Source organism: Talpa occidentalis, unplaced genomic scaffold (assembly GCF_014898055.3).
Source record: "Talpa occidentalis isolate TD23 unplaced genomic scaffold, MPIMG_talOcc4v2.1 talOcc4.16, whole genome shotgun sequence".
NCBI lineage: Eukaryota > Metazoa > Chordata > Mammalia > Eulipotyphla > Talpidae > Talpa > Talpa occidentalis.
The window spans coordinates 39027068-39046276 of NW_023601653.1; the positions used below are offsets into that span (position 1 = coordinate 39027068).

Consider the following 19209-nt stretch of genomic DNA (forward strand, 5'->3'; position numbering starts at 1 on the left):
ACCTATTAAAACACACACATTGTGCACATGCAAATTCTAAGAGCCATGTAGGATAAATTAATCAATCTGGCTTTTTTTAAGCCACTAGCCTCTGTGGCTATCACCTGTGGCCTTGGTCAGGTTAATGCAAAAGGGCATGTGGGTGTGGGGCACACGTGCCTGATTGTGGACACCTGGAGCATGGGTGTGCATGCATGTGTAAGTGTGCACACCTGAGTCTAGAGACATGGATAAAAACAGCAGTGACAGCAGTGAGAGGAAGAACAGCTTGACTACAGATGAGGCAAGGCCACAAGACAACGCAAGAGAAAACAGCAGAGAGAGCCCAGAGAAAGAGCTTGAAAGATTTGTGGCGGGCTAGAAGTGTCATGACCTGCCTGCCTCCTTGCATGCCAGCCTCCCTCCCTGGTGCGCCTATGTATCTGAGAGAGCATTAAAGCCTAAAAAATCCACCGAGGGCTCCAGGACTCTCTTTATCCATCTGCCTCAATTGATCATGAACCTGCCCTGTGCATGTTGGCACAAGTCAGAAATGATAATTTACTAAATTGTAGAAGGCATTATGCTAACTTCAAGTCATTTAATCCTCTTACTAGTCCCATGAAGTTGACACTATTATTTTATGTATTAGCAGTAGCTAAGAGGTTAATTTCCTAAGATTACACAATGAACAAGTTATTGAGCTGGGATTTGAATCCAGAGTCTATGGTCTTGGCCATCTTCCTAATGAAATCTCAACAATGTTAACCTGGTGCCAACCAGAAAAGAGCATAAATAAACTGAAGAAAATATCAACTGGGTAAGTGATTTGTAATATATGTAACAACTAAGAACCCTAATATATAAAAAAGACTTACAAGGCCATAAAAAATAAATATCCCAATAGAAAAATAGGCAAATGACATAAACTGGCAATGCATAAAAGGAAAAAATAAGTAAATGTTCAATGATTATATTTTAAAATTTAAGCAAATTAAAGAATGCAGATTTTATAATTAATGAGACACTAGGGTTTGACTATGACATACATTATTAGGTATAAGATAGAACAAAAACAAAAACAAAAATTCAGTATTTTAAAAAAAGAGCATGGAGAGCTCAGTGAAATAAGTCAGAAGGAAAAACAAAAATATTGGATGGTTTCACTTATAGGAGGAATTTAGGGGAATGAAATAAGGGAGAGGAAAAAATAATAATAAAAAACACAACAAAACAAAACAACAGTAAAAAGACAACTGCAGGGGAGGAGGTAGGAGAGAGACCAAAGGTAGGGCTGGAAAAACATAATGGACTATGGTGATGAATTGGTGGTGGAAATTCTGTGGGCACTACACCTGAGAGAAGGAAGTAAACATTGCTAAAAAAAACAAACAAACAAACAAACAAAAAAAAAAAGGAACAATGTTGTAAAATATATAGGAAGGAAATGCCCACCCAAAATCCACACAGAAGTTAAATCAATACAAATTTTCTGAAAAGCAAGTTAACAATAACACCAATATTGCATTTTCAATAAAAAAAAAAGTTATAACCAAGTCATAAAAGATTAGTTATAAACAAACAAATAACATGTAGGAGGAAAAATACTGAATTGCTCTAGTCATTAAAAAATGTAAATTAAATCAGTGAGAGCCTACTTTTCACCTATCAAATTGATAAGGAAAATAAGTGGATAGTAATTCTACTCAGTTAGCCTTGTGTCCAGAAAAAAAAAATGCATACAGTTGGTAAAACTATCAATTGACACAATTTTTCTGGAAGGCTATTTTACAATAAAACTTAAGTCTTAAAAATGTGAACACTCTTTTATTTTCATTAATTTTATTTTAATTTATTTACATTGCCAAACCTTTCCCTTATTTCCTTTTCTTCACTGTCCTCCATTATCAAACTATATTCTTTGTGTCATGATTACTTGCTGAATGCTCTAAAAGTCTCACTCATAGCAGGAATTTAGAAAACCTAAATAAGGGACCAGGAAAAAGACTAATTAATACAAAGTAAAAATCAAAATCAACAAGCAACTATAAACCAGAGACACACTGGGCGGGGGGAGGGAAGGGGAGAGGAAGGACTAGGGTCAAAATAAGCAGGGGGGTTGCAATTCTATGGGGAATATAACCAAAATGAAAATGCATACATTGTGCAAAAATGAAAAAAAAATGAGGTACTGCTGTTGTACTATAATACTGCCATTCACTAGCTTTACACATGTATACCTGAACATTGAAATAATGAGATAAACCTGAGAAATATCAGAAAATATAGTCATATTAAAGGTACATACATTTGTATAATAGATAATTCTATTCCTTCACTTATGACAAAACTGACATAAAATGGCTTTGCCACATTAATCTTTGTAAACTAGAAAAGCCAAGTGAAATTTTCTCGACCCTTGAATTGTTAAAGTTGTTAATTTAGTTAAGAACTAAGAATTGATGAGATTTAAAAGTGGTACAACTTATATACTCTGATTTGATCGAAAGTGATAATAATTTACTTTTTATGTATTGAGTTTCAAAATACTCTTTTTTTAAAAAGATTTATTTATTTATTTATTTATTTATTTATTTATTTATTTATTTATACAAGCACTGGGTACAGTCAGAGCGGGCGGCAGGAGAGGTCTGCGCGCCATGTGGGACCCTCCTCCGGTGGCCGGGGAGCAGCCAGGGATCGAACCGGCACCGCAAAGGCCGCGCGCAGCTTCACAACCCAGCGCTCAACCGCTGCGCCACCGGGGAGGCCCTTCAAAATACTCTTAAAGCAAAACTCAAGAACTATATTATGATATAGCAAATTTAAGCTATATCATAAAAATGCATATATTAATACTTTAAGTCAAGCATTGTATTTTATACATTCCTCCTTGATACTGGGTATTTTTTTGCATAAGGAGGGATACTTATTAAGTATTTGATAATACTGAATTACATATTTGGTAATACTGAAGAATGTGTGCATATTGAGGTGTATATTTTCAATTGTATGATTTATTTTTAGTTTCAAGAGAAATTTCTTAGAAAATCAGGTATACACTAAATTCAAATCATACCTGTAAAAATGTTTAGAATTTAAAAGAAAAAAACCATACCTTTAATGAAAGCACATGCAAAGATACTAGAACTATGTAAAGACCTCTTCACTGCCTTCCATGCTTGAAGAATGAATGAACAATGCTATTATCTTCTGTCTTTTTTATTTTAGAAGTATATAAAAATAACCTACATACTGTAACTCAGAGACTTCAGTATCTAGAACCCTTTCTGGAAGACTATCTAAATAAATGCTACAGAAAGATGAAATCTAGGTCTAAGAAAGAACAGGCCAAAAGAATAGTAACGAGTGAATAAATAGGTATAGCTAAATAGTCTAAATGGTAACTAAAAATGTGACTATAATGTTTAATATAATTCTTAGGAAAGTAGAGACATATGACAAATATAAAAATTCCACACTGGAGATTATCTAAGGTATAAAAGTCAGAAACAAAATTATTGAAGTAACTGTATTTGGGAAAAATGGAGGGAGGTTATAGATTTTCATTGATTCCCAACATTAACAGAAAAATGCAATGTCAAATATGTTTCTTAAAATTAAATGTTAAACAGAATAATAGAAATGGTACTTTTAACATAACTCGAAGTTCTAAATTTAATCAATCCAACTAAAGGGAAAAAAGCACAACAAACTTTTCAAAAAAGAAAACAAGGTAGGAGAAACAATACCAAATATGTTTTCATAATAACTAATTAAAAGTAATTAAAAGATAGAACCAGGATCCAAATGATCCAGTTCATCTTCTTTGCAGCATACATTTGGTTTGGTCTTATCCATCTTCCTCCTCCTCCCACCAAACCAAACTCATATCACAATACTTTCAAAGGCAGACCAATGTGTTTGTTTAAGACGAATGGTATCTTTAGACAAAACAGACTTTCTTCCACTTGCCATTTTATGTAGTATTTACACATTACTCTAGAGAAGAAAAATGAGGGATTAAAAAGACTTCCTCTAGGTAAATACGGCAGAGACTGAATACACATCATTATCTCTGGATTAAAAAAGACAGAACAAGTAAAATCAATGGGCAAAATTCCAACATTAATAGTTATATTTGCTACCTATTTATATACATAGAAAACATGGACAGTTGAACTTTCTAAAATGGCCTACTTTCAAATGATGAAAATCTGTCCAGTGTTAAGGATAAATTTAAAAAGTACATACTGACTGAAGTGTTATCGCTGCCTAATTTTAGAAAACAATAATCTTAGCTCTTTTATGCTGGACCTAATAAATATTAATACTTTAATTAATGTATTTAAGAATAGCAGCACAAAAGCTATATTTTAGTTAATACTTGTTTTTAATTTATGCTTTGGGCTAAAAAGCAGGCACAATTTGATAAGCAAGACACAACTTCAAATGGACTATGAATGATATATTTTTCCTGTAGTATTTTACTAGTTATAAATTTTAGAGTAGGAACTTAAGATAGGAGTCATTAAAAACAGAATGTGAAAATATTTTAATCTTCTTCAGTCATTAATCATGCCATTTTTACCAGATTGCCCTGCAAAATTATTTGAAACAGATTAAAACATTTTCTAAACCATAGCATTCCTGTTTCTGGTCATCCTTTATAAAACCATCTTATTGACTCCTAATAAATATAGATAATAGAGAAATATAGAAGCTTTCATTTTTTGTTGAATAAGACCCATGACTAGTGTGGTAACACATTGTACATATCAGACTTCATGAGTATTGGGAAAATATCTTTTTGAAAAATCATGCCAAAAAAGAAAGATTATTAAATTTAGCAGTAAGAAGATTAAAGTAGAAAAATAGGTAGTTAGCAATCATTTTATAAAAAACACCACATCTTTTAGATTTCTAATGGAGAAATCTGAAGTATTTAAAAAGATTATAAAAGGTTGCTTTCTTATAAATAGGTACAAAATAAAGGTGAGATATAATCTAATTACTTTTCAGCTAGGAATTTCTAAAAGGCAATTAAAAATATAATTGCCAAGACACAATAGACTTTGGATTTCTATAAAACAAATTATTTTGAAAAAATAATTTTTACCTCATTACAAAATAGGGATAGAATTAACCACATGTAAGACTACATAACAAACAACAATATAAACTGTTACCTTTATTTTTAAAAAAATACAGTGGTCATTCAAACAATATAACATACACACACACATAATTCAGCTGTCTTTAAATATTTCCCTCAAATCTAGAGTCACATTTGCTAAGTAATGAAGTTGATTGTTTTTGAACTGTGAATCTTAAATTTAAAATAATCAGCCCCACTAACAATGTATCTTTGCTAGTTTATATAATTTTCTACTTTAGGAAAAAATATTTATCATCACTTTATTGTCACCCATATCAACAAGAAGTTTGTAATGGTTAAAACATCATGAACAGTAACTAGCTATTGAATCAAAAAAATGGAAAGCATAATGCAGCTGACATTGGGACCTATAATTATTTTTTCCTTTAGTATGTGTAGGCACAAAACAAAGAAAAATCAAAAACCTCCACTAGCCTTGCTAACTACAAAATAAATAGGCAATAGAGAGAGGTGATTATCTTTCAAACTAATCATAATCAAATAAGAATACCCTTATAAGTAGTATATATATTTATGGTGAGAGCTCTTTCAGTTACAATCTTATTTATTCTAAAATAATCTACAAATTGTTTGTTCAAGGCAATGTGCTAAGTTTTACCTGAGTGTGTAATCAACAACCACTTGCAACAGAACATGGTTACAAAGAACTTCCATATTGATGAAATGATATTTATTTTGATATTAAAATTTTTCTCCATTCATTCATTTAACCATAAAAGTTTACAATATTCTATTGAAAATTCATAATGTATTGTTCAATGAAGCTGCTTCCCTATATGACCTGACTATAGTTGCCAGTTTATAAAATTCTTCAGTCACATAAAATATACATTAGTTTTACAAAGAAAACTTTTGGGAAAACTATACTTCAACATGAATTAAACATAATTTATAACTGACTTTAGGGGAATTACTTTTATTCTTTATACATTAGATATACACTTCAAATTATAGGCTAAGTTCTAGATATTTTTCAACAGTTCTGAAAAAATATAAAAACATAATGCTATAAAAATAAATTTAAAAACCAACACATTTCCCCTCTCCTGCACTGCTGGTGGGAGTGCAAACTGGTCCAACCACTATGGAAATGCCCAAAAATAGATGACTGGATCAAGAAGATGTGGTACATATACAACATGGAATATTACTCAGCATTCAAAAAAGATAAACATATGCAATTTGCAGCAACATGGATGGAGCTGGAAGGGATCATGCTCAGCAAAATAAGCCAGAAAGAAAAAGAAAAATACTGGATGGTCTCACTCATAGAAGGAATCTAGAAAACCTAAATAAGGGACCAGGAAAAAAGAATAACTATAAGAAAGAAAAAATCAAAATCAACAAACAACTATGAACTAGAGACACACTATGGGGGGTGAGGGAGAAAAGAGGGATTGGGGTAAAAATAAGGGGGGTTGCAATTGTATGGGGAATATAAAAATTAAATAAATAAATAAATAAATAAAATGCAAACCAAATAAATAAAAACAAAACTGGCAAAAAAAAAAAAACCAACACATTTCCCAATTTAAAAAAATCAGCAAAGATCATGTAAATAGACAATATTTTCAGGAATATTGCTAGCTAAAAGGCGGTCATGATAAAAAAATTAAAGTGAATTCTTATGTGGTATACTTAAAAAGGAAATAAAGGAAATATGCAAATAAAAATTCATATGACATAAGCCATAATATTCAATAAATTTGAATAAATTCCTACAGAAATAACTAATGTATTAAGAATGTCAATGTCACTTTCATTGATGCAGTAAAAGCATATTTCACTATTAGTACACAACAACAGAGTGAAACTGAATTAATTTTAATAGAATAATTTTAAGCATAAGAACAAATTTAAATATAAGATATTAGAATAATACCCCAAATTCTATTTGGATTGGGTGGGGAAACTGAGGCTTGTTAGTTTTGGTAAGAAAACTACCAGTGACTATAAAACTTGAAACTTTGCATTGTTGCTTTGTGTTTCTCTGCTATAAAATATTTTTGTTAATGAATTGTTTTGTTTTAATGCAAGGAAAACAATACACATTTAGAAATTAAAATTTTGTATCACCTGAAAAATCCATTTCTGAAGACTACTGAATCTATTTTCTTGGAGAAAAATTTCCACAACCATGTATGGCTGCAGGTATAAGAATGTCATATGGGAGTAAAGCAAGTAAAAAATTGATAAATTTTTTATCACATAAATTCATATTTTAGGCTTTTTTACTGCGTAATGGTTAAGTCTATGGACTACTGAATCAGGCTATGAGTATCAAATTCCAATTCTATCACTTAACTAGCTATATGACTTTGGGCAAAATATTCAACTTTCCTGTGCCTTAGTCTCTACACATTTATGAAATAAATAATCTATGCTCCTTACAGATTGAATGTGAGAGGTTCAATTATTAGCTCCTATACTTCTTTCCTTCCTATATCCACACTCTATCGTGTGACTTGGCAGTTCTTCCCCACCATAGGAAAGAATATTTAACATAAGCACAATTAGCACAAAGGATCCTTTCCCCCTCCTTTACTTTGAACTTGGACATGTGACTTACGTGTGACTACTAGCAGACCTGATGCAAAGAGAGACTTAACATGTGTTTACAGAAGTGGAATTGTCATCTTGTCTTTTATCACCAATGACAAAACTCATGAACCCAACCTGTGACCAGCCTATGTCAGCCAACTCCCAACTAAATCATAGATATGTGAGTACAATAAAGTATTGTTGTTTTAAGTCACCACTTTTTGAGGCGGTTCCTTACACTCTATTATTGTGACAACTGCTGATAAGTTTGGTGATTATATGGAATATGTATTCTATATTTGTATTATCCTTAGTTTAAAGATCATCTTCAGGTTAGATAATATAATCCCTCACCATTAATTCTATAATTTACCAAAAAATATCAATGATGATGAATTATTTGCCAGAGGATATTCTACACACTGAACTAACCAGAGTATGCAACACTGGGTGCCATAAAAACAACAGCAAAATCACAGGGGCTTATCACAGTACAGGTTTTGTTCCCTCCACATAAAGTCCAATAAAGATGTTCTTAATAAATGGTTTCCCTGAGTAAATCTCTTCCAAATATGACTCGGTATCTAGACTTCTTCCATATTGTGATGCCATCATGTACAACATGTACCTCTGATGTAAGCCCAGAGAGGAAGAGAGATGTGGGAAAGCATATTGGACACTTAATCCCTTAACCCAGAAATGACAAATACTCTGCATTGGGAGAATTAGTCATATGTCCCACATAGACGCAAAGGGGCTGGAAATTGTATCTCTGGCAAACGGCGCCTTCCCAGCAACAACTATGAAAGGGAAGGATAAGTCTTTGATCATTAGTTAAGAATTTTCCTTACACATGGATGTCAAAACAGACAATTCTCAAACTCATGAAACTTTTGTTTGTTGATAATTATTTCCTAACCAGTAACACTGTTATAAAGGTAAATGAGACTTGATTCTTGCCTTCAAGAATTCACATGCTTGGAGAGAAAGAAGAGAGCCACACAAGTACTCATAGCAGATGATAAAAGTTGTAATAAATGCATTACCAGATCCAATTTTGCAAAGAGGAAGGGATGATTAACTTCTGGGAAACCATTAAGGAAGACTATATACAATTGAGGGGGCAATACTTGAGCTGAGCCTTAAAGGAAAATAAAATTTGCACAGATAAAAGAGTACAGTAGGATGCTGAGTAGACAAAACAAAGGTTTACATTATATAATGATTCAGAGTCTCTTTCCTTATAGGGCAGGATTGAAAGCAGGAGGCAAGGGGAGAGCACTGGCATTTATAGGTGGTAAAACAAAATCATGCTTCAAATAGGAATTTGAAATAATATAAATGTCCTATTTTGAGCAGCCTTCATTTTCATGAACACTGCTTTTATTTCTCACTTTTTAAAATGTCTTTTTTTATTCCTTCTGATTTTGTTGTTTATGTTAACACGGCTTAAAATACTAGAATTTCCTTTTTTTTTTTTTTTTTTTTTTTTTGGTTCATTGGTGAAGGAAATTCTATGGGGACTACACCTGAAAGGGGTGGGGGAAGCAAACATTGTTTAAAAATGAACAATGATTTTGTGTCCTTTGGGTAGATCCCTAGTAGTGGAATTGCTGGATCTTAATGTATCTCCACTTTCAGCAGACTGAGGAACCTCCAGACAGCTTTCCAAAGTGGTTGGACCAGTTTGCACTCCCACCAGCAATGTAGGAGAGTTCCTTTTTCATCACATCCTCGCCAACATTTGTTGCTGCTTGTTTTTTTGATATGTGCCATTCTCACTGGTGTAAGGAGGTATCTCAATGTGGTTTTAATTTGCATTGCCCTGATTATAAGGGATGTTGAACATTTTTTTATATGTCTGTTGGCCATTTGCATTGATGCAAAAGAACAACTGTACACCTATGTTTATTGCAGCACTATTTACAATAGATAAAACCTGGAAACAACCCAAATACCCAAAAATATATGACTGGATCAAGAAGATGTGGCATATATACATAACAGAATTTATTCAGCAATCAAAAAAGATTAGCTCATGCCATTTGCAGCAATGTGGATGGAACTAGAAGGAATTATGCTCAGTGAAATAAGCCAGAAAGAAAAAAAATATATCGGATGGTTTCACTTATAGCAGGAATATAGGGGAACAAAATAAGACATCAGTGTAAAAAAATAATAACAGTATAAAACACAACAAAGCAAAAATGGACAATTATAAATCGGAGACATACTACAGGGGAGGAGGAAGGAGAGATATCAGAGGGAGGGAGGAGCATGGGGGACTAAGGTGATGGTGCACAGGTGCATTGGTGAAGGAAACTCTATGGGGACTACAGCTAAGGGGGTGGGAAGAAGCAAATATTGTTTAAAGATGAACAATGATATAAAAATAAAAAATTAATATAAAAAATGAACAATGATATAAAAAATACATAAAATATAAAAAATAAAAATACACTGCTTTTGAATAACGTACTCTATAAGAATTCAAGCACAGCACAAAACCCAAGTGAGATGACTAGAGTCAGAAATTATAGAGTCCATGAAGCTGCCAACCCAGGAATGGTAATAACTAAATAGAATTCAGGTTAAAAAAATTTAATGACAAACTATGTCTCCTATCAAGTCACTGTCAGATAAAATAGAAAACAAATAGATGATATAAATTATTAAGCAGATTGATCTAATAAATATTCATCAAAGCCCTTTACATTGCAGAGAATAGTTTTCAAATCAACCTCAGAAGCATTACAAAAATTAAATATATATTAGACAAAAATAGCACTTTAATACATAAAATATGCAATAAGTAATAGACTTACTAAAAAGTAGGAAAGCCACATTCCTTGATAACCAAGAAATGAAACTGAAAATTCTAGCGAAAGTAGAAAGTTTGCAAATTTAAAAACACTTTCCTACGTAATCAGTGTGTGAAAAAGAACCAAAACCACGACTATTTAAAATATAATATAAAAAATCTCTAAGATTTAGCTACAACTTTAATGAAAGAAATTCAAAGTTTTGAGTGCTCTAGAATTCTAAAAAAGGGGAAAATAGAAAATTTAAGTATGTGACATATGGTATACATGACATCCAAAAAATCAACTGAAAATTATTAGAAGAAGAGACTTCATCGATCCAAAACTTCTGCTGCACACGACTATGCCTTGCTGCTTCCAGGTCTTTAAATTAGTTTATATAAGGAAATGGACTCAGTCCCCTCTAATCACTTGTAAACAATCCAGTAAGACTGTTATAGAGAAAGTTGTCTGCTTTTTCAGGTCAACCTTGAATAGCATCGAGTTCATATGTGTGTGTGTGTGTGTGTGTGTGTGTGTGTGCCCGCGCACATATATATACATATATGTATTTCATGTGTGTATGAAGAATAGAACATAATTTGCAAACATTTGTCATTGTTCTAAATTAATCTCTTTTAATGATAATCAAATGTGAAATGTCACTCCTTATTAAAAGCTATAGAAAAACTACACACTAACCATTAGTATTATTAAGCTGTTCTCTTAAGAGTCAAAGTGAAAACAAAGTGATATGGTTTGAATAAAGTAAAGAAAGGTGAAACCGAAAAGATAGCTTATGTTTAAATATCATGAGTTCTTTAACTTACCATGTGGCACTAACTTTAACCTTGTTAACCCTCCTTAGCTAAATATGCAAAGAAATCCATGTTAATTTGTATAATAGACCAACTAGCTGTAAAATTCCATAAGAAAAGGAACTGTATCCACCCTGTTCAGAGTTCTCACCTCAGCATCTGGCAATATAGTATGTTTAATAAATATATGTTGAATGAATAGTCATAGTCAAGAAATTTTATATCTGAGTGACAGATTTCAATGTTCTTATAGGTCTTTTTATTTCCTTGTTCATTGTTATGAAATCTTCAAAAATAAGAAATTTGAAATGACAGGACTGATTTGTAGCAGCTAAAAAGTAATGTCAACATATTCTTACATTTATAAGATCAGAAAATGTTTTCTTTATTATTTCCTGAGAAAGGCTTACTATGTAAGGCACACTGCCTCATTTGTTAATAAAGTTTTAAAACTCTAGTTCTACTATATTCAAATTCTTCATTTCCTTTCACCTTAGTGACTACCATTATTAGTCCACTCTTATTTTTCCCTGCCCTATGTTTTCACCCCAAGCTTTAGCTGATCATATTCTTTGATTTCCTTATCCTGGTAGATTCCTTTTTAACCATGGAGCTTAAAAGCGACACTAGCTGCTTTTTGTTCCCTCGAAGTTTTTTTTTCCTTTCTTCAGGATAATTATATTCCGTTGTGCCTTTTATTATCCTGTCTTTTAGGATCTCCTAACCTTGTACACTCTTGGGCTTTATTTAATAGTGAGCTCCCTCCTCCACACTAAACCATGCTCATGCTCATTAGGTTTCTTAATCCTCCATAATTTGCTTTCATGAAATCTTATACCTTTGAGTTGCTGTGTTCTATGAGCCCATTTCCTTAGTACAGCTATTCCAAGCAGCCCAGAATCAACAAGCACTAAACATAAGCTTATTCACTTTCTCAGCCAACATGACTCTACAGAAAAAAAAAAAATCTTTGTTTTCAATGTTTATGGACCATGAAACTATACCATTTAACTTGGTATTTCATTTTCTCACCCAAACATTGCCTGAGAAGGTTAGGACCACAGAATTAGACTCCAGGCAGTCCTTAACACAATTATTAACTTACAGACTTCAGATTCTTCTTGGTCAGAAAACTATTCTATTTTAATAGAACAGTAATAACAATATCCTGTTGTTCTGTAATGACTAGTAAATTCCAACTATATTTTTTGCCTTATACCCAGAATTTGGGAAAAGAGAAAAACATCTTTTTTTTTTTTTTTTTTCAGTTATTCTGCAAAACATCTCCTTTTCCGAATGGGTTATATTTAAAAGACATGTGCGTGTTCTTGAAATCTGACTACACAGCCAACTTTGGTCTTTTTAGTAGTAGTTCATCCTTTTTCTCTTCCATTCTACTCATCACTAGCACCTTGTTGATGGTTATATACAGAAGGGCTGAAAGAGCATATATTTTGTTTTTGGTTTCTAAATTTGTAGGTACTTTGATCAAAAAAATAAAAACCAAGAAACTTGGTAGTGAATTGAAAGAGTTAATAAAGTTTCCAAAGGTGCCTAGCTTATTCAAGCAAAGTTTACACTTCAACTCTGTGCATGTTAACTTGTGATCCTCCCCATCCAGATGATAGAAAGCAAAGCCAGTAAGTTCTTTCTTTAATTGGTTTGCATCCACACACTGACCTCCAGGGCTCTGTTTACATAGCCTATCATGCAATATGTTCCACAGTTCTCTGCCTCTTTCAAAAGCATGTTTCTCCTGAGATTTGATATATGGCTTTCATGTTTAATCACTACATTAAACTCAATGCTCTGCTTCCTCCAGCATCAACTAACTTTAACTTCCCTTCTTGGGAGGTGGGGAGAGGAGCACAGCTTCTTGCTACTTCTGAACATAAAAGGAAGTCTGTTTTACTCTATTACTAAAATCACCAACTACATATGATCACAGGTAAGCAACATTAGTATATCAATCAGTAAACAGTATTAAAATGGAAACTTTAAAGCCCCTTTTAAAAGAAGGTAGACTGATTGTTCTCTACTGGCAGAGCTGAATAACTTTAGGTGATTGAGTTATAAACCACCAGAAAAAGAATTTAATTAGTATACAACTCAGTACAAAGAGTAGATACAGCTAGATGACAGATAAAGTTTTAATCAAATTAATCTTGAGGGTAGACTATTACTGGGGTTCTCAGATCAGAATCAATTCAGGGCCTCTACCTTCTGGTTGAAGGTTTTCTTAAGCTTCAACACAAATAGAACCTTCAGAATCCCTTTAACTGAATGTGATCATGGTAATGCCACATTACTTATGCATCCTTTCCAAGAATTGTATGTCCCTAGTTTCTGAGATAGATGAAAACATCAAAAATTAACTAAGTTGAGTCAATATGTAACTTTCAGCCTTAAGAAATTATATAACATGTATGTATTTTACTTTAAAATATTTCAAGCAAAAAAAAGAAAAATGAAACAAATATGGAAAATTACTAATGAGTAAAATTTAAATGATGATATTTTGCATACTAATTATATTATCCCTCTACATCCATATACAGCTCCATATATAGTTCTATTTCTATATACAGTTCAAGTTTTATAAAAAACTTTTGGAACATAATAAAAACACAAAGAGGTTGTAGGTTTGTTTTTAAAGAAAAAACTTAATCAATTCTAATAAGAAAAATTTTAATCTTTTTCTAGTTTGATACTTTTAGTATATATTCAACAACTGACATTTTTTATCATGTGCTGACAATGAAAACTCTCCTTCCTCCTAAATCCCTCACTCACAACTGAAACTTATTTATACAAACTGCAAATGTATAATAAACTCTGCATAAATTAGATACTTTCTGTGAAATATATATAATTTCACTTTGAAATCCTTTCCTTTATAACAAGTCACCTGACCTTAGTATTTATTTCTAAGGTTGGTTTTTGTTTTTTGCCTTAGTGAAGTTGGCATCTTTAATTTAAAAAATTCTTACTTTGCCAGTAACACTACAGCTGTACACAACATCAAACAGAGCTAGCTTACTTTCTGTACTTGGTGGATAATAGAAAATCTGAATCTATTAAAGTCAATGATTTAGTCATTCCAATGCTAACTTTTTTCTTACCAAAATTTGTTTGATATAAAATATCAAAAAACAAATTTCTAGTTTACTTTGTCATGACTCCCTCATTCAATAGTAAGCTGAAAAAGCTCTTAAGGAAAAAATAATTACCTGTTCCTCAATTTGAAACCAAATGAATTCTTAATACAACACAATTTAATTCAAAACTTTAAAATAAACTTTTAGCCAGATTTTCCAAAAAAATTTTCAGTGTACAGAACTTTGTAGTTTTCAAAGGGATACAGATGTTGTCTATGATAGAGATTCTTTCAAAAATTAAGACTTGAAAAAAATAAGAGTCATGGACAAAATCTTTGGTCACAAAAGTGAAAGATGTGTGCCTGTACAGATGGTATAACTATTTTCATGATAAATACTAACCTTCACTACAGGAATTTAACAGTGCACTTTAATTTGGATTTGAAGATTTAACATAAATTTCCTGACTTTGACAATAGCTGCCTAATATTTCAGTTTCCTACACTATTTCCAGGTTTTACCTTCAAAATGAACCTAGTAGACTTTTTTATTCTAAAAAGCTATATTCCAGATCCTATACCTTAAAACCAGTTTTTGACTTGATTTAAATCAGAACATAACATAGCGAGTTCAGAATAAAAATTTTGTAACTGGCTGGCAATGATAAAAATGGTTACTTTTATGTAAAAATTCATTTTCCATCAATTTTGCCCATTTCTTTTCATTATACTTAGAAATAATAACTATTAAAGTATAAAAAAGACTTTTCAATTGATTTTGAATCATCTATGAATTCGTAACAGTCAAATACAATGTCCCTATGCCTTGACTCTCCAAATCTCAACATTGTAAAACAATGCTTATTGCATCCCTGACACATGTATTCAGAGGCTCAAGAAAACTCAAAATGGAAAGAATTCTAAAATAATGGTTCTCAAATTAGGTGAAATTGTTAAGTCAAATGTACAGACTTCACATTTTAAATGTCTCACTAGCTTAGAAAAATTCATAAAACTATGCAATAAAAGAAAGATGAAGCTTTCGAAGAAGAAATGTTGGCTCCTTAACAGTAGTATCAAAAACAATATACAGCCCTTGGTTCCTTTGGGAACACAATAAACAAAAACATTTTTACATTAAAACATAAAGTAACCCAACTAGAATAATAGTTTTAAATTCAATAAGTTATATATTTTTCTACAAATTATTTTCTACTGGAATTGAAAATTAATGTTTATCTATTTAACAGTTCATCAGAGGGGATAATTCCATTACATGAGGTGATTTTTGTGCTTTAATTGTAAACACCATCAGAAACTTTGAAGCACGTAAATCTCAACAAGTGATATAAAGACACAGCCAAATCTGAGGATTATATAGCTACATTCATGCTTAATGAGTAGAAAACATCCAATGAGGCTGATATGCCACTGTTTTTGAGAATGTAAAATTTTATCTTAATAGATACAAAGTAATGGTGTAAGGTGATCTTAATTTTCCATTATTCCCATTCCCAATAAAGCAAAATTTTTTTAGAAAACTATATGTCATAGACAAATTTCTCTCTCTATTGGCTAAAACTCTTTATAGTTTGCTGGAGTAAGTGGCTCTATTACCCATATTTGATGACAAGTCACTTGCAGAGAATTTTCAAATTATTCAGGATGTTTTGTCCACTGAGAGAACAATATCCATTTTGCGCAATGAGTATTGTAAAACCCCCAACTCTGCTTTTAAAATGAAACTCTGCAGATATAGAGCGTTTAATGCTTATTGCAGAACTATCAAGAATCCCAAAGTGAACATCTCAAGTTATGCTTCCAAGCAGCCAATAGCTCTGCTTTGAGGTGGGGCTCATGTTTTGAAAAGAAACTGCCTAGTCTGTTTAAAATCAAAATGGTTCTTGATCTGATGAATTACTCCTCAGAGAATAATGTAAATAAAATATACTCAGAATAACATTATTAATGTAAACATACCTGAACCAGAGTCAAATTTGGTTTCTGACCTGCAAAAGGAAAGAAATTTTTTAACAATACAAAAATATGCTTATAAAGGAATAATAGTTATTTTATGGGGAGAAAAAGATGCAATAGTTACAGATTCAGTACATTGATAAACAAGTAAAACAGCTTTTCAAAATGTAAATTCATATTTATTTTAACCATTTTAAATGTATGCATTACCCTAGGTCCCCTAAATATGTACCTATCCGTAAAGATGGCAGAATATGGAAAAGATATTAACTTTTTAAGCTTGTTTTTGAGAGGAAAGGGATATATTATGTTTTTTAAAAAAACACCCAATCTCTATTGATTAACTTGTTCCACTATTAAAATCAAGCAATAAAAATCTCCAATTTAAAATTATCCTCTTATTATAAAAAAATTTCTAGTTAATCAACACCAAGAAATTTTTCACTGTTTTTCACAGAGTAAATGAACCTAGTAACCCCATACATCTAATAAGAGGGAGGAAAAAAATCTGAGCCCTTGTGGGAACATTATGTTTCAGATATAGGTTAATACTGGTTGTAAATTCAGAAGCCTTTGAAGCTCTCAGCTCGGCTGTGGGAAAACTTCTGTTGGGTAATTACTCTCAAGATGCGGCTGATGTGCTGTCAAGCAGAATTAACCCTATGACTAGGCCTATCTACACAAGCTACTATAAGACAGCATTGTCTATATCTAGCTCTCAAACCAATTAGTAGGCATGTTCCAGTCGGGTTTATATCACACATTAACAATCAATAGTATATATGTTCACAGCTGCCACAGCAAGATACAAGAACCTACCAGCAGGAGTCCTGTTAAAGGATGTTACATTGACAGAGATTTTTTTTTTTTTTTTTTTCCTGGGGAAATGTAGTTAACTAAGTGGGAAAGGAGATTTCTTTGAAATCACGCCAGGGTACCAAAGCACTTTTGGTGCGGTGGCTTTCTTTACCCAAATTAGCTTCAAGAAAAGTCATCAAAGCAGGGGAAGGGGAAAGGACAAATAAGAACAGCTTTCTTTGTCATAAAAATTCATTTTCTTGAAATAGTCCCAAATTAATTTTCACCTGATGCTTATGTAAAAATCAATAATTGTAAAAAACAAACAAAAACTAGACATGATTATAACCACAGTTATTGATAACCACCACTATAATCCAGTTTTTTCCAAGCTCTGGGTCCACCAGAGTCTCCACCTCAGTGTTTCAGGTGCTAATTCCTTTTCACTGTTTGTCCTCTCTCCTGTATAGGAAGGCCTTGCCTCATGCCCTCTTTTTTGTTTCCACTATCTAGAAGAGGCTTTTAATCTCCCGCCAAAACACCTACAAAGTGCCTGGTGCTTATACTCAACAATGTTTGTTGAGGGAAATTTCTCCACTCACATCCTCATTTCTTTCTTATCTGTATGAGGTGTACTTGCTTCTAAGTTTCCTCTATCTATGTCCCAAAATACATTCTTTCATCACTCCTAAAACCAGAATGGACCAATATTTCCTTCATTCTGCTGTTTCTATAACAAATGGGTCTCCACAGGTGCCTTGCAGCATAGAAGTACTCCAGAATTAAATAAAGACCCTCCAAATCTCTGGCCTACTTTTGTCATCCCCTTTCTCCCTGCCTTCACAATCAAGTTTATTGAAAGGATAAGGTATATCCTATAATATATGCATTGTTTCCTTGACCTCACAATATATTTGCTCTTTGAACCACTACAATCTGTCCTTGCTAAGGGTAATCAGTGGTTTCCCAATGCTAAATCCAAAAGCCCAGTTATAGTCTCCAAAGCTCTCCAACTAACAAATAATACTACCTGAATGGTCTAACTGTGACCTCAAATGCCTCAGAAAATAAGGTGAATTTATTTTCTCACTAGCTGTCTGCTTGGACCAGTGAGGTTCTGAATTTGTGTCAGGGAAGGATAGGAACATTCCCAAGTCTCACAACATCCCATGAGACCCCCACCAGCTGACCACCCATTCCAGTGAGACACCTGACTACTGAGAGGGGAGGAGCCATGCTCAGCAGAAGCCCCATCTACAGCAGCTGGATCCCAAACCAAATAATAGGGAGAAGGAGAAACCCAAACAAATGGCCACATGAATCCTTGGGGGGAAAATACAACATGGAAAGAGAATAAATCTTCAGAATCCTATCAAAGACATCCATTTGTGATGAAAACCCTAAAAAACTGGGGATAAACAGAATCATACCTTACCATAATAAAGCCATCTACAACAAACCCACAGATAATATCACTCCCAATGGTGAAAACCTGAAAACTTTTCCTCTAAGATCTGGTAGAAGACAAGATGTCAACTCTTTTTCTTTTTTAAGATTTATTTATTTTTTTAATATTCCCCATATAATTGCACCCCCCTTATTTTGACCCCTCTTGCCACTATTATTCAACAAAGTATTAGAAAGAGCTGCTAGAAAAATTAAACAAGAAAAAGATATAACAGGAATTCAAATTGGGAAAGAAGTAAAACTATCATTATTTTCACATGACATGATAATATACCTGGAGAGCCCTCAAGACTCGGTGGAAAAACTAACAGAAACAATCAGTTTTGCAAAGTGGGAGTATATAAAACAATACACAAAACTCCACTGTCTTCCTATATACAAACAAGAGATATATACAAAGAAGAAGAAATTAAGAAAGCGATCCCATTTATAATTACAACCCCCCAAAAATTAAATACCTAGGAGTAAAACTAATAAAGGAGGTAAAAGATGTATACAAAGATAAATGTAAGACATTGTTAAATAAATGTGGACACAAAGAAATGGAAAAAT

At 32.5% G+C, this 19209-nt stretch overlaps 1 protein-coding gene across 4 annotated transcripts in view; it reads right to left on the minus strand.

Annotated features, from left to right (window-relative positions):
- Positions 1-19209, minus strand: part of MSRB3 (methionine sulfoxide reductase B3) — a 151457-nt gene that overhangs the window by 42107 nt on the left and 90141 nt on the right. For all 4 annotated transcript variants that reach the window (XM_054696255.1, XM_054696254.1, XM_037514050.2 and 1 more), the window contains one exon: positions 16396-16424. In XM_054696255.1, the coding sequence (XP_054552230.1) occupies positions 16396-16424 (29 nt within the window). The remainder of the gene's footprint in view (positions 1-16395; positions 16425-19209) is intronic.